Source organism: Pelecanus crispus, chromosome Z, assembly GCF_030463565.1.
Source record: "Pelecanus crispus isolate bPelCri1 chromosome Z, bPelCri1.pri, whole genome shotgun sequence".
Lineage (NCBI taxonomy): Eukaryota > Metazoa > Chordata > Aves > Pelecaniformes > Pelecanidae > Pelecanus > Pelecanus crispus.
The window spans coordinates 20,021,854-20,038,851 of NC_134676.1; the positions used below are offsets into that span (position 1 = coordinate 20,021,854).

Below are 16,998 nucleotides of genomic sequence, written 5' to 3' on the forward strand. Positions count from 1 at the left end.
GGTCCAGCCTGTCCAGGTCCCTCTTCAGGGCCATCCTACCCTCCAGCAGATCGACACTCCCACCCAGTTTGGTGTCGTCTGCAAACTTACTGAGGGTGCACTCAATCCCCTCATCCAGATCATCGATAAAGATACTAAACAAGGCTGGCCCCAAAACTGAGCCCTGGGGAACACCGCTCATGACCGGCCGCCAACTGGACTTAACTCCATTTACAGCTACTCTCTGGGCTCGGCCCCCCAGCCAGTTCAGAAGTTTAGTGGCAAACAATGACTGTGTTTATGTCCAAGCACGTCAAGAAACAGTCTGATAGCAGACTGGGACATGCAGAGAACTGTTTCAGGATGTCAGCCCTCGCTTGCTGGTGTGCTGACTTGAACCCAAGCTAGCTCTTGTTGATTTTTTCCTGAACTCTTCCTCAGCTGAAGCTGTTTTTATTGTGTGTATGCTTGTGCCCTGCAGGTACCCACCTAATTAATAATCCTACAAGGCTCAGCTGTCAAAAACATGGTGGAGACAACTGTGTAGCTCTGCAGGAGCAGGTTGAGCCTGCCTGTGCTTACTGTCTGGCTGTTGCAGAGCCTTCTGAAGGGTTGTGCTGGTCTTTGTTACGTGCGCAGTGGTGTCAGCAAAATTAGCTGGCTAGAGAGCAGCTCAAATGGGCCCTGTGTGAGACGGGCGGTGCAGGCTTCGCAGTAAGAGCTAAACTTGCTCATTTCTTGTTGACCCCGAGAAAGCTGTTTAAATGAGGGAAACTGATGGTAGGCAACTCAAGCCGTGTCTTAACAGAGCTGACTTTCATCCTGGGGACTGAACCTGGAATGCCAGGAGTGCCTATAGTGCTCTGGTCCTACGGTAGTTCTGGAAGGACTATGGCTGTGTTTGTGTAGTGCTGTTGTTCACCTCATACTTTGGTTGTCTGTGGTATGTCAATAGCATTTTCCTATCTCTGGGGTAATTAAAATAAAACCTAAAATAACTAAAATTTGATTGTTTTCTACTTACTAAAGTCTTTACAACTTGAAAATTTAACTCATTTAATAGTTCTAAAGGCAGGTGAACTTAACATTTAGCTTTGAAGATGCACGCTAAGTTACAAGCCACAAGTCAAATGCTTAAAGTTATTTTCATGTTTATTCAGTACATTTATATGACCATTGCTTCTTTTCATAATGCAGATTTCCCTAACAGAAAAGCACAATCAGTTCCAGCCCTGTTTTCCAAACGCACACCTGGAAAATATATATATTCTTTTTGCATATGAACTTTTTAGCAAATAGAAGCAGTGTTTATATATTTCTATTTCAATTTTGATCTTTTTACCACTTAATACTGAAGTTTCAGCAGTTTAGATTAAATAAATTGGTATTCCTTTCATCCATTCAGAAATATAGTTTACTGTGTTTATAATTTAACGTCATTTTGTAGGCAAAGAAAAAATTCTGATGTGCCAATATTGTCTGAGAATGTAACTATTTATAAATGGGGAATTTGCTTTTCCTCCAACCCCAAAAGTTACTCATGCAGTTCATACTACAAAATAGAACTACATGGGCTCCACAGGCAGTGTTTGGCTTTATATTCCATACTTTGTTTATGCTGGGATGTAATAAGAATAGTAGATGTATCCTGGTAAAAATAAAACATCATTGACTCTGTTAAGTCTTTATCACTGTAATTACAATAGTGAATCAAATACCAAGGAAGTATTATCCCACTCTATTTAAGTTCATGTCTCACCAGTTCAACTTTACAAGCTGTCTTTATAAAAATATGTTATATTGGGGCTGAATCCTGTGATTTGTACTGTATCTGAGATCATATAACAGGCAATCTTTAATGTCTGTATTTTACATGAGAGAACATTATACTGATTTGTTTTTAGTCTGCTTAATTGCAGTGTGTGACTAGGTTGGATGCCGTGGAAGTTCTGAGCTGGCAGTGTTTCCATGTTCTTTTTGTTCAGAATTTAATGTCTTTATGGTGGCTGCACTCTGTGAAGCTTATGTTATTCCTGATAAATGCCATAATATTAAAAAAGGTTGGTTTTCTAAGAGTGATTATCTGTTCAATGTAGTGAACGGTTCATCACAGCTTCTGCTTCTGTGTATATGTATATTCACACCTACAGGTGCCCTGGTCATTCAGTGTCAGAATACTTAAAATGCCATTTAGACTTATTTTATAATGACTGCCTTCATTTTTCATGCAGCACATGAGGTTTTCTTCAAGACTTTGTTTCATCTCTATGTTGTGATCTGATTACCTGTGGTGTGATACCAGGTTTTCTTTAACATATCTCCAACAGTTGACCAAAAGGGGGTGCTAATAGATCAAACAGTCAGATGTGTTGCATAAAGAGGTTAAGGAGCCTTTTTTTGTGCAATGAATTAAATCTCAGCTATTGAATTAAATCCAGTAAACAGAAGTTTTCTCATCTGGGTGTTGTGTAACATGCTGGCCAAAGCATTGCTCTTTGTGGAAGGCAAATTCATGCCTTGTAAATATGGCTGCTTCTCACCTTCCACTGGGCTTGTGGGGGATTCTTCATGACATTTCCAGAGGCTCTGTGGCAGGCATTCTCTTCTGTAAGACTTCTATTTATTTTTCTGTTCGTGCAGTTAAAAACCAAAAGCATATAGTGGTTAAGCATAGGTTATTTAGCAGCAATTTAAGAAGTTCAGATTTGTTGAATTTTAGAGATTGAATACAGATATCCAAAACTACCAAGAGAAACATTCGAGTCAGATGTCTTAATATCCTTCATCCTGATATCACAAAAAACTTTTGCTGTCCATTCTTTTACTGTTTGGTTTCTCCAGTTCAACAGACCTGGTTAATGGCATCAACAGAGCTGCAGCCTCTAGTATAAGAAGGGAAGAGGAGACACAAGTATGCCCCCTGAAACAAGAAACTCTGCTATGTGTTTACCACACGGTGGGATAAGATGGTTGAGAGACCTGAGACCAGTGTTAATATTGTAGTGAAGACTGGAGAACTTCCAGTGGCTTCTCAGTGGACGCCTCCATTTGCGTAGCAGAGGTGTGGAATCCATTTGTGACTTTGCTGGAACAGCAGATGATGGTGGAAGGGCAGTACACGCCTCTCGTGGAAGACATGGTTAGATGATCACAGCATTTGTTTTCCCAGAATATGCAATACCTATAGAAATTTTTGAACACTGCAAATCCACATTTTCACTAGTAGTCATCTTTAATTCATTCCATGTTACTGAGCTAATGTAAGAGTATTTTTACAAGAATTTAATAAGAAGACCATGTAGTGTAGTCTTTGCAAAATTTCTATTGTTGTCTCTCTATAAAAGACATTTAGATTTACTGTGAGATTCTAAAATAACAAATTGTAGCCATAACCCAGTCTAGATGCAATGTTCAGGTCTATAATGCCTCTCTAAAGAACTATGCACTGTGGAAGAAAAAGTTACCATAACCTTTTTAAATTCCTAACGATGAAACCCAGAAATGTCATGAAAGTGTATTGTTTTATAGCAGATATTAAAGCAGAGTTCATGCTGAAGCTGGACCATGATCAGATTGATGGTAAAGACAAAATTGTGTTATACAAAATTACATTTCAAGTGAACTGTAGAAATGAGTATAATTAAATTATAATAAATTATTGAAATTATTAAATGATAATACTGTAAAATGATGATACAGGATCATATAGATCAAGTTTAAGGAATTTAAATGCCCAACACAATGGCACTGGGTAGGGAGAAAATACCACTTTCATAATTGCAAACCACATGACAATTTGAGTGGTGGTCTCTGTAGCCAAAGGAGCTGCTGTACATTCACGCCAACTTATCCATGTTTGTGGAAGCACAAAGACACCTCCATATTTGTGTAGACAGACTAATATGGAGGGAACAAAGGAGGAATCTTCTAGTAAAAGAGTGACTAGGAGATTTGAGAGAGGGACTATACTTGGGCAGGAGGAGTGTGACACCAGATGCATCTGAGGCCCAGAACGACAAACTTGAGCAAGAGGAGAATTTTGCTGTCTGAGTCCCTGTGGACTAACTGTGGCATCTTCACCGTCCATACATCCAGGTCTCCTTGATGAAAGAAAAACTTTTTAGGGACTAGAAGACCTTGTGAAGGGTTGGTTATAATCCAAGAAGCTGCAGATTGGATTAGCTATGTACATTAATGCGGGAAAGTATCTGCAAGATCATAAGGGACATGGGTGACTTTTTTTATAAACCTTAATTTTACTTTTGTGCATGTAGTTTTGAAGGGTTTTTGTTTTAAAAGGCTAAATATTCTAATAAACCCAGGCTTTCACATTTAAAAGCTTGTTTGTTCATCACTAGGGAGCTCACTATAAGGAAAATGTTTGGGCAGATCCCCAACGGAGCTGTGGCCAGCTGGGAGTCACACTTTGGTTATTAGATGGTAACTGTGAAGAAAGTTTGTCTGATCTGTGTTTTGAATGGCACGTTAATGAGCCTAGAAGATAGCAGGGTTTATTGTTGCTAGCTATTACATGTAAAATTTTCTGTATAGTTTTTGAACTTTAGAATTATATTGGTGGCCTATTTATTATTATTTAAAGTATTCTGTGTACAGTAATTTTAAATCGGAGTTTGATTAGTCTTGGAACAGAGTAAGAAATGGAACTTCCTGCTCTTAAGGCCTCATCCCAAGATGTTTCGACAGGAAAAAAAGTGCATAAACAGTCTAAAAGAGGCAAAATGGGATAAAGTGGACCCATATTGCTTGCAAAGAGAAAGGAAGAAAGCAGATTACCTTTCTGGAGGTCAGTAGTAGAAGAAAGGAGGACAACTTTGTGAGAATGGAACTGTAAAAAGTATGTTTTATACTCTGCAAGTTTGTCTGTCACAAAAGATATCTAAAGGCCAAGGTTGATGTGGGCAGAAGCAAGTATTAATTGGGAATTTTGTGAGAATTGCTTTACTGTTGAGGACAGAATAAAAGGTTTAAATTGAGTTGTCACTTAAGTGATTTAGATTGCATATTCATTTAATTTGAAGGTAAAACAAATGTTGTAAAGTTTATAGAATTTCTAAGGGGAAACTTGAGTGATGAAATGATACTTATCGTTGTGGGAGTTTGAAAAGAGAGGATTGTGTGAAAGAGGTCTGTTCCCTGGTTATCTTCTCAATTAAGTGCCTGACATTAGGGACAAACTTGCAGTGAAACCTGTTGAAAATTAAACAAGTGCTCTGGGAATCAAGTAACACTTGCTATTAACTTTTAAATAGTAGTATTTCAGATCATATGATATTTCAGAGTTGCTAGTATTTCTAAGCTCTGGGTTACATTCCTATGAGAGATGCAACAAATGGAAAAATCAACAGCCTGTCATCTTTAAAGCAAAACTAGTGTTTTATGTATTTTTACACAGATACACCTCCATGGACTTACAGTTCACATTCCTAGTCTAGTCCAAATGCTGGTTTTCAACCACTCTTCAAATAGGAAGTTCTTAAGGAAAGTGTGTTCTTTCCAACTCATTGCAATCCAGGGATGGACAGAAGGCTGGGCATTTAAGAAATGTACAAGGCTGCAAATTCCAGTAACAGCTGGGCTTTTTCCAGAGTGGTGTAGTCAAGAGAAATGGCTTTGAAAAATGATGAAGAGAAGCAGAAGTTGATTTAGGTTAGTAAACCGTCTGTCTGTTTTGTAGAAGAAGAGCTAAAACATCATGGAGAGCTGTAAGATGTGACGCCTTGCAATTTATCCCAGTTGACAGAGACATCTTGTGCAAAAAAATCAGCTCCCCCTGTATGCCGTGTAGAAGCATCTTGGAGAGATATTCTGCCCACCTTTAATCTGGTGGGATTTTTACCCTTCTCTTCCCTGCTAACTATAATGGTATGAAATATCTTTAATTTTTTTTCTGCAAATACAGAAATTTCCAAAATGAGCAATCATCTGAGTAAAAACAATGTCCAATGACATAATGCTGAGTGGAAATCATTTTGGAAGGGCATGGCATTTATACTTTTCAAAGCTGATTAATGCTTTTCCAAATTAATTAAAAAAAAAAAAAGAAAAACTAATTAAAACTGAATTGTGCTAAATTTTGTTCCAAATCGCATTTATATTATAAGAAAAAGCATGATTCTGATCAGCCTTATTATTTAAATCCTGGCATTCTCAAACCTTTACATATTCATCAGACCTCTTCACAGGGCAAGGTTCAGAGACCTTCTTGATTCATAGTTTAGATTATTTCCTACCAGAAAGGACCGATTTGATTGCATAGTCCAATGTCCTTCTTTGGTCATATATTAAGTCGTGTAGTGAGCACTGTATCCCATGAAGTTCTAGAATACCTGCAGAATACCACTTTGATACTAAAATTCCTGGAGTGGGGGAATAAACTAATTTTCCTATTACAATGTTTTTGCCTTGCTTAAGGTTGGAAATTTTGTGGCTTCAACTACTTTACCACTGGAACTCAAGTGTAATGCTGCTACTCTGAAGGCTTTTAGGATAACTTCTCTCTTGGTGTGTTTTTGAATAAGGTTTGAATAAAAGCCATTTCTTATAGCATACTGCAGTATCTGTCTGTTCTCTTTTTATGATGTATTGTTTTATGTGTACAAATTAAGAAAATGACAGCTGTATTGAGCCAGAAGCTCTCTGGGACAGAGATTTTTGTCTTACGGAGTAGTTAGATTTTGATGTTTATGAAATTCTTGTGCTCCCTTGCACTTAAAAAACTTCATCCTGTTCTTCAAAGTACCCTTCCAGACAGATTTTGTCAGTTTGAATAGGAATAGATGCGTCTGTTCATGTCACAGAGTTGGGTGATTCTATATACTTTGTGCTTTGAGTTTGTTCTTCATGACGTGGAGATTTTTTGAGGTTGTTATTGGCAAATGGAAGGTAATTTAGGAGAATGTAATCTGCATTAGAAGTACAGATTGTGGGAATCTCCATTTGAAATACTACTGAACTGAACTTTGTTCCAGTTGTTTAGTTTTATAAGATTCTTGTGGCTTTCTTTATAGTCACTAATTTCAAATTCCTTTCTAGTGTAGGTTTTACCTCCTAAAAACTTTACCATGCTAATATTGCCTGAAAATTGAATGCTTGTTTAGTTAATGTGACACTAGATTAATTAAATGGTCAAGTTCATATCTTCAAATGTATTCTCACCAGAATCGATTAAAATTAGGAAGGGAGTTGAGATTAGGAGATGTGTTAGATGCATGCGTTGTGGAGACTGTTCCCCTAGTTAGGTCTTCCATGTTTCCATGGCTTAATAGAATGCAGTAGAAGATGCGCTCTTTCAATTCTACAGGTTTCGAATGATTGTGTGCAAGTTATCTGCTGCTGAGACACCTTTCATGTTATTGACTATTTTAGTTTATGTGGGGAGGGGTAAGTTTGGGTAGTATCGCAGAGTTTCTGAAAGTCTTGGAATTTGGTTTTAAAAGCTGTGGTGTTTTAAAGGCACTTGTGGGTGTTTTCCTCAAAAATTAGGTAAACATTACCAATAGTGTTAAATTACTAGAAGAATGGTTTTAAGTATCCCATAGGCAAAATCTCAAAGTTCATTTGCATCTGCAGGCATGTCTGGCTTCCCAAATTAGGTAATCTTCTGAAGAACTGTTGAAACGAGAGTGGCTTAGTCCATCTTACTGTTCAGTTATCTATATTCTTGCATTTTTGTGCCTCATTTGTTTAAAATGACCTTAATTAAATCTGAAGCACATTATTAGCTCAGAGAATTGGGCTTTTTGGCTTGCTGTTGCATTGTTTTGCCAAAAGATGATTTGTACTTAAAGGGCCCAATCCTGACATTAGTGACATAATGCAAATTAAGGGCAAATTTTACTTCTGAATTCAGTGATGTGGAATTGGGTTCTGTGTTTCCATCTTTACCTTACATACCTTACAGGTTTAGTAATTATGCAAGAAGATTAATCATATTTCTTGGAAATTACTAAGCTGACCCATACTGATTTAGAAATGAAACAAAACAGTTGTGAGCTTTGCTCATTCAAAACCAGAAAATTTTGTTGAAATTATCAACTTAGGGTTTGTTTTGCTGTTTTTTTGTTGTTTGTTTTTTTAATTTGTTTATGCTCTGTTGTTAAACTGTAAAACTGGAGCTTTACCATTACAAATAGATTTAGGATTTTTTTCCTCTGATGCCATCATTTTAAGGATCAGAGTTCCAGAATGCTTGCAGCAGCCTTGTATTTTTCTGTCTGTTCGTGACAAACCAGCTACTGTACATTCATATAGAGCAGTACAGTCCTTGCCACTGGCAGTCTGTCTGTGACAGAGAGCCTGTAGGCTGACATAAAGTGCAGCCTGTTGTGAACTGCTAAGTGGGAGTCTGCCAAAAACTCAGCAGACAGAACTAATTGGGGAGAAAAAGGATTTTTGTGCCCTCATCTCTCCCTCTTCAATTTTTTTTACAAGACGGATATTGTTAAAGTAACTTGTTTATGTAAGATTTGTCTGCCTCTATTTTCTCATTGCATGAATCATTTTTTAACTTCAAGTCTTGCACCGCAGGTCACTGAGCACTTCCACATGGCGGCTGGCACAGGACCAAACTCGAGACACGCAACTCATCACAGTTGATGAAAAATTGGTAAGGGTTTTCTACTGCATACTGCTATGATACAGCCTTCAGGGTTATTCATGCACAATAGGCATTCAGTATGGTATTCTGTGTTTTTCTAGGAAAGCCGTATAAATGTGAACTACAAAGCAACAATGCTTCATACATTTTTAAAAGGGGAACATTAGTAAAACATAAGTATGTGAAGGAAATATGTCATTCAAAGTGTTAAGCAATATAAAATGATGAATACCTTGTTTATTATCTTGTGGCTAAGGACCAGTATGAACTGTAATTTATAACAAATTTTGTTCTCTTTGAAATCTGGGTATACTTTCTGTGTAGTGAAATTATACAGAATTTGCTGGCTTCCTGAAATTATCTTCATTAGGACCCATATTACTAAAGAAACTGTGTAAAGAAGCATCATGCAGGATTATTGTTACTATGCATATATACGCTAGCTTTTGAATATGCATGAAGGTTAGATTACAACTAGGAACAAATGCATAACATTCTTCTGCTAATCAGTAGCAGATCAGAAATTTGGCAATCTTTTCTTGTAAGTTCTTCCATAATGTGTGGTCTGTTACTCTAGATGCAACCTGACACTTATGTTTACATTATTCAATAGTATAATTTTTGTAAGACTTCTGGGGGCAATGCGTCACAGCAGAAGCATGCTTTTCATTGGGTTTCATATCAATTTTGAATCTTCAGGGAAAAAAAATTCCCATCATATATACCAGACAGTTTGTATTGTATGTACTTTTTTGTGTCCCTGAAGCTGTATTAACTACTTAAGAAATATTTGGAATTTGTATTTGTAAATTGAACATTTGTAATCGTAACTACAAGTTGAGACAGCTGAAGTTTAACAGGCTATTGGAAAAAAACGCACCTACTTTAACAACTCTTTAGGGACTTTTTTTCTCATGCTTTGTAATATAGATGTAGCAATAATAATCTACTCACAGGTAGAAAAAATCAGTTCTGTAAACTTTTCTGAATTTAAAAGGTAGTATAATTTTAGGTTTAAAAATTAGGGAAAAAATTAATCCTGTATTCTAGCAAACATGATTATCTTACTAATCTAGTTGCATAACTTTGGATTCAGGAAATTTATTTAATGTACAAGAGTTCATGAGTCACTATGTAAATAACATTGACCAAGTCAGTAGACCTACTTGAATTGCGCTTGCTTATTGTAGCACTGTTCTTTAATATTAAAAAAACCCATCTAAATAGAGTTTTTATTTTGCCTGAATTTACAGTATCACATTTCTCTATTGTGACCTCGAGTGGTAGATACACAGATCTGAAAGAGACTACAGTGCAAAGACAGACCCACAAAATAAATACTCTTCTATCTTCCATTTTGTATTTAAATGTACATTATCCTAAGTTAGAGTTGTACATTAGCCTGTTTAGCTATGAGAGTTTATACTTCCAGTTGACTGAAAGTGATACTGATTTGAAGTACAACTGTTCTGTTCTCTTACTGTAAATGAATTGTAAGTGATGTGGTTATTTCTAATGTCATTATATGTTCTCATCAGGTTGAAGACTCTCATATCATAGTTGCTGGGGGTTTTTTTTGAGATCTCATAGTAGCAGCCATTGAATAATTTTGTTTAATTTTGATACATATAATGTATCTAAATGATTATTTTATCCTCAGTTCTTTCAAGTATTAGGTTAAATGTCAGACTGAATAGTATTTTCCTACAATATTCTGCATGTAGATGCACATTCTAGATGCATGAATCTTTTTTTTTCCAGATTATTGTAGGGCCTGAATGAAACAAAAATGATAGAAAATTAGAATATTATTTTTAAATTTTAATTTGTAGATTTAACTGAGGTTTTGGAGAAGTTTCCATAATGACATAAAATATCCAATAATTGGTGTTCCATTAATGGGCAAACATTTATATCCCATTAGCAAGGAAGATCTTTACAAAGAGGTTTGATGTGGTTTTCAGCTTTTCAGGATTAGAAGTTCTCTAGACACCTGTTAAAGCTCATGGAAAAGTAGACTACTGTATGAACTTCTTTTAGGTTGTTGCGGTATATTTCCTAATTTTAAGTAGGATTAATTATAACCTATTAAAACTAATTTAACACATCACATGAACTTCCTGTTTCTTAAATAATGTTGCTAAGCTTAATAAAACTATTATTTCCATGCAAGTTGTAATTAAACTATTCCAGAAGTTGATGCTTAACTTATAATTAGAAAAGACCCGTCCTCTTGTGTTACTGCCAGGTATATGCATCTTATTGTTAGAAATTGTAAAATCCTATTTGGATGGATTTGTTGGCTTTTTTTTTTTTTTTTTTTTTTTAAAGCCTGGCATCGCCTTCTGGGTGGTTTTTACGTGCATATCAGAACGAAGCAGCAAGAACAGGCAGAAAATGGGATGTGGTTATCCTAGTTTGCATTACTCCTCTTGTGACTTATTTTGAAACTTAACTCTTCTGTGAGTTGATGTTTACAAAGCTGGTAGAGTAACACTGTGGTTACTGAAAACTTTTAACTGCATATTGTAGTTGAATTAATCTGTCTGTTTCTGGTGCTTTTGTAGACCTTGTACTCCTATGTGTACATGCATATGCTAGAACTTGATCAACAGGGATTCCTTTGAATTATCTAGAGTCCCATTTGGTTCTGTAAGTACTAAAGTATTCCTTGTCTTGGGAAACACAAGTGGAATAGAAGGGGGAAGAGCATCCTGACATTGAATTATTAAGCAGTAGTCGGTCACCTTCCTACTGCAGCGCAGCATGTGTTGAATACAACAGAAAAATGAGTTCTAATGAAATAGTAGAAAATACAGTAGTTTAGACCACATTCATTTTTCATATTAGAAAGAAGTGGGACCCTTAAATGTAAAAGGAGTTAAATGCTCAGTGATATCTTTGTCTCAGTTACTAGCTGTGTTCAGTGCATGTTGAATAAAATAACTTCTAACGAACAGTTAAATCCAAAGAAAATAACATACAAAATGAACAAAGCTAAGTAGAAATATAGTTCTTGCATCATGACATTTTGAATCTCTGGCCACCAATTAGGTCATATTCCAAGAGTATGGACAAATAGCTGTGTGAAAAGTAGTCTCTCAAGACCCTGCTTGCATTAGGAAATTTGGGCTATAGAGGACAACGGCTGTCAGCAGCAAATCTCCCTCAGGTGATGTTCCAAATGATTTAACTGTTTGTGCATATGTAATAACATAGCTTCCATCATCATTATAAAAAGCTTCAGTGGTTTTGCCTAAAATGGGGGTTTGAACTGTTTTAAATTACTGCGATTTGTTTCAGTTGTTGTAAGTAGGGTGCATCAATACTGTTTGTGGTAGCTAAAAGTTGTCTAGTTCAGCATGTGTGCTTTAAGCAGGCTTCGCAGTCAGTGCTGGTAATGCTGCGTTGTGGGTGTCTAGGCTGGAGTTTCTACAGGCTAGGCACTTTTGTGAAAGTTGCTGTCTGCAATTGGAAAGTACCCCCAAATATTTGCTAATAAAAGGACTTTTGTAGTGGTTAAATGATACCAGTATAGCCAGAACATTTCAAAATTAGAGCAACTGCCAGAAAATATCCTTTGCATCTCTAAAGCAGAATATTCCACTGGTAATGTATAAGCTGTAGCTCAAAGCAAAAATTATTGCAAGAACAACTGTAGGGTTTGGTCACTAGGGAGACACTAGAAACATTGTGGTTAAGGATCAGCTACTAGTTGCACCCATCTCACAAATATTTTTTTTCTGTGTCAGGCCAAGATAAAATAGGATGAGTTGCTACACAGAATTCAGCATTCAAGAACAGTGCTATAAAGTGTAATTGAAATGATACTAAACTAGTTTTTGTAGTATTGTAAGAACAGACTCTATTACAAGCATGACAGGCTAAATACAGTGATGCTGTATTGACATTTCAGCACCTGTCCTGAAACTGTTTTGTTTTGTCTATACTGTTAATTAACCTTTTTTTCAGTAATGGTTCGGAAGTCTTAGTACTGAACCTCAGCAGGGCACCAGTTTCCTTCTGATTGTAGACAAACTCTGCATAACTCACTAAAGATAACTTGCATACACCAAATTGGGCGCAGAAAATCTGAACCTTTTTGAGGATGAGCAGTTCATACTTTTCAGATGATATTCAAGAGGAGCAGTAAATACTGTATGCTGCAGCAGCCTAGGCCAAAGTGGATTAATAAGTGGACTTAGTGGATAAGTAAAAGGCTGTGGGTGTTGTTTACCTGGACTTTAGTAAAGCCTTTGACGCTGTTTCCCACAGTGTTCTCCTGCAGAAACTGGCTGCTCAGGCTTGGATGGGTGTACTCTTCTCTGCGTGAAAGACTGGCTGGATGGCCGGGCCCAAAGAGTTGCAGTGGATGGAGTTAAACCCAGCTGGCAGCTGGTCACAAGTGGTGTTCCCCAGGGCTCAGTATTGGTGCCAGTTCCATTTCATATCTTTATCAATGATCTGGATGAGGGGATTGAGTGCGCCCTCAGTAAGCTTGCAGATGACACCAAGTTCGGCAGGAGTGTTGATCTGCTGGAGGGTAGGATGGCCCTGCAGAGGGATCTGGACAGGCTGGATCGATGGGCCGAGGCCAACGGTATATTCAACAAGGCTGAGTGCCGGGTCCTGCGCTTGGGTCACAAAAACCGCATGCAATGCTATAGGCTTGGGGAAGAGTGGCTGGAAAGCTGCCCAGCAGAAAAGGACCTGGGGGTGTTGGCCAGCAGCTGCTGCTGCTGAGCCGGCAGTGTGCCCAGGTGGCCAAGAAGGCCAACAGCATCCTGGCTTGTATCAGGAACAGTGTGGCCAGCAGGAGCAGGGAAGCGATTGTCCCCCTGTACTTGGCACTGGTGAGGCCACACCTGGAATACTGTGTCCAGTTTTGGGCCCCTCACTACAAGAAAGACATTGAGGTGCTGGAACGTGTCCGGAGAAGGGCAATGAAGCTGGTGAAGGGTCTAGAGAACAAGTCCTATAAGGAGCAGCTGAGGGAACTGGGATTGTTTAGCCTGGAGGAGAGGAGGCTGAAGGGAGACCTTATCGCTCTCTACAACTACCTGAAAGGAGGTTGTAGTGAGGTGGGTGTTGGTCTCTTCTCCCAAGTAGCAAGTGATAGGACAAGAGCAAATGGGTTGGATATTAGGAAAAATTTCTTCATGGAGAGGGTAGTCAGGCATTGGAAGAGGCTGCCCAGGGAAGTGTCTGAGTCCCCACCCTTGGAGCTATTTAAAAGGTGTGTAGATGTGGTGTTTAGGGACATAGTTTAGTGGTGGATTTGGCAATGTTAACGGTTGTCATGGTTTAGCCCCAGCCAACAACTAAGCACTGCGCAGCCGCTCGCTCACTCCCCCTGCCCTGGTGGGATGGGGGAGAGAATTGGAAGAGTAAGAGTGAGAAACACTCCTGGGTTGACATAAGAGCAGTTTAATAATTGAAACAAAATAAAGTACCATAGTGGCAGTAATAATAACAATATAATAATAGTATACAAAGCAAGTGATGCACAATGCAATTGCTCACCACCCGCCGACCGATACCCAGACAGTTCCCGAGCAGCAATCGCTGCTCCCTGGCCAACTCCGCCCAGTTTATATACTGAGCTTGACAACATATGGTATGGAATAGCTCTTTGGTCAGTTTGGATCAAGTATTCTGGCTGTGCCCCCTCCCAGTTTCTTGTGCACCTGGCAGAGCATGGGAAGCTGAAAAGTCCTTGGCTAGCATAAGCAGTACTTAGCAACAACTAAAACATCAGTGTGTTATCAACAGTACTCTCATCCTAAATCCAAACCACAGCACTATGCCTGCTACTGGGAAGAAAATTAACTCTATCCCAGCTGAAACCAGGACATAGGTTCATGGTTGGACTCCATAATCTTAAGGGTCTTTTCCAAACTAAATGATTCTATGATTCTAATAACTATTCTGAAATTGGTATCGAGAATCTTAGGAGCTTCCTCTTGGCTGTCCAGAGGTAGCAGTCAGTGTCTGTTCTAAGTGTTTTACTACTGGATAATCCAGGAGTAGCAGTGTATTAATAGGATACTCAGAAAAAATAGGATTCTTTTCAGCAAAAAAGTTGCGGAAACATTCCAGTCCATTTTTTCTAGAAGACTGCATTATTAGCAAACATCACACGGTATTTTCAGGATTGAGTCATAGTTTGTTCACCTTCATCCAAATCCCAGCTTTGGCTAGGCTTAGAAATTAGTGAAATTGTATAGTCTTTTTCTGATACTATAATAAACAGTGATAATACTGCAGCTGAAAATAAAATATACAAACAAGTGAAAAACAGCCTGGAATGATGAAACTTCTTCAAATCTCAATCTGATAGTCTACAGTGCTGTGAAACAAAGGACATAGCAAATCAGGCTTTAACATGCTTTATAAAGTGTGATCATTGCTAGCAGCCTTTCCCAAGAACCGAGACTATATAATATAGTTTACTCTAAAAACCAAAGCAGTAATGTGTCATAAAATAATGTGTGAGACAGTGTGACATTGCATTTGAAAACTGTATGTAGGAGCTGTTTTTGCAACTCAGTGAAGAGAAACACTTGGCAAAGTGTGCATTTATTAAAGACAGGCTTACTAGATTTCCTTTTCTTGAAACCACTGTTCAGCCAAGAATTCTCCAAGCTTTACCACTGTGTTCGATAATAAGGATATAGTGGATGTTCTATGTTTTGGTTTTCCAAATGCTGTTAACCCCTTGTGGGTTATTCCTTGAGGGTGAGTTCAAGCTGTTCCTAAAGTAACTTAATGGGATAAAAGAATTTAGAATAATAATTTCTTCGTTTAATCTACTCTAGCTGCAGTATTTATTCAACTGGTTACCATAAAGGATTCAGTGCAGGACAGCATTCCTCTTTAGATGAGGAATGTAACTTACAAGTTTTTGTGTGCCTTACATGTATGGCTCTGTGAGTTGTAATATTCAAAGGGTACGAAGTACCAGGATCAGAATCTGTGTGTGGGTTCAGACAGAGTTACCTGTTCCCTCTTCCTAGCCCCAAATTTCTCTCTTGTAGGTTATATTCCTTCTATTATTTTTTTCTCTTGGTTAGATCGGCAACTTGCGTTTTGCTTCAGAATAATGAAAAATGAATAAAAATTAATTAACCTGTTATGTCAAATAAGGTTAATAAAAGTGGTTTTTCCACCCTTTACTTTGCAGGTACGTTTTAAGAAACAGTTTCTAGCTTTGGCCAAAACGGCCTTGTATATGAAGCCTGTGGTTTGGAGAAGTACTTTCTTCCATCACAGTTGCGTCAAGTAAGCAGGTGACCGGCTTATCTGAACTGTGGTGTACTTGGGATTCAAGATAAAGAAAAGTTGTTTGCTTGTGGTTTCTAAAATATTTAATACAGCGTGTCTTCACATGCAATAATTAGTGTTTGCTTTGCATTCGATCATCTGCGATTGTGATGTTTGATGCTTGAATGATACTAGTTTCAAGGGTAGAAGGTGTTTAAAGTATAAAAACACATTCTAGAATTATTTCAAAATTAAATGCATTCTTTCAATAAAAGTGAAATATTCAAAAGAGAAAACTGTTTGCAAGTAAAAATACATACACATCTACTTTAATAAAAGTGTCTAATTTAAGAGTGGACTTGCACAGAGTTAAATACTTAAAGACCTTTACTTTTTGTGGTCACTGATAGTTTATCTGTGAATTTGCATTTTTGCTGCAAAACGTGATCTATTTAAAAAGTGCTTTTTCTATTTCCTCTCCCCCACCTGCTCCCAGTGAAGACTAAGAAATACTGCTCTGGGGAGGAAAAAAACTGTCTTGGATAACTTTGTCAAGTAGCTAATGTGAAATTTAATAGTTAAAGGTTTTAATGATTTTGGGGATGGTGATAATCCTTCTCACTTCATGTACACCATGCTGGTCTGCCAGAGCAGATATTTCTAGACAGTGATTTTTTAGTTTCTAATTTAAATAATTTGGCAGTTTCTTCTTTATAGTTTTGGCTGGTAGTTGCATTTGGTCTTAAATACAGTGCAAGCTCAGGTGTAGGTGTGTAGTTACCAGATTATCTAGCTATGTACACATTTTCAATACTACAAATTCACTATATTTTGCTGTTTGGCAATTAAATCCCTTTTCAGTTGGAATATTGTAGCTCAATTGAGCCTATACTGCTTGCTACAACTTGTTTTTGTAAGCAATTGTAGTTTGATGCAGCTTGCGGTGGTTTAGAAAACCCAGTTGGCTGGATACTGATAAAGAGCTTTCTGTAAAAATGTCTGCAGGCAACAAGTTACTCCCCATCATAAAGAAGCTTTCTGTAACTCTGACAGTCTAAGTAAAGAAATTGCCATCACCTTTAGCTATCTTTTAAGAGAAATAAATATTGCTATATTACTAAATTTCAGCTTGAGATAAT

At 37.6% G+C, this 16,998-nt stretch overlaps 1 protein-coding gene across 1 annotated transcript in view; it reads left to right on the plus strand.

Annotated features, from left to right (window-relative positions):
- The window catches only part of NDUFS4 (NADH:ubiquinone oxidoreductase subunit S4), a 55,922-nt gene that overhangs the window by 17,883 nt on the left and 21,041 nt on the right, over positions 1 to 16,998 (plus strand). Inside the window, exon 2 of the mRNA XM_075726857.1 lies at positions 8,527 to 8,605. Coding sequence (XP_075582972.1) covers positions 8,527 to 8,605 — 79 coding nt within the window. The remainder of the gene's footprint in view (positions 1 to 8,526; positions 8,606 to 16,998) is intronic.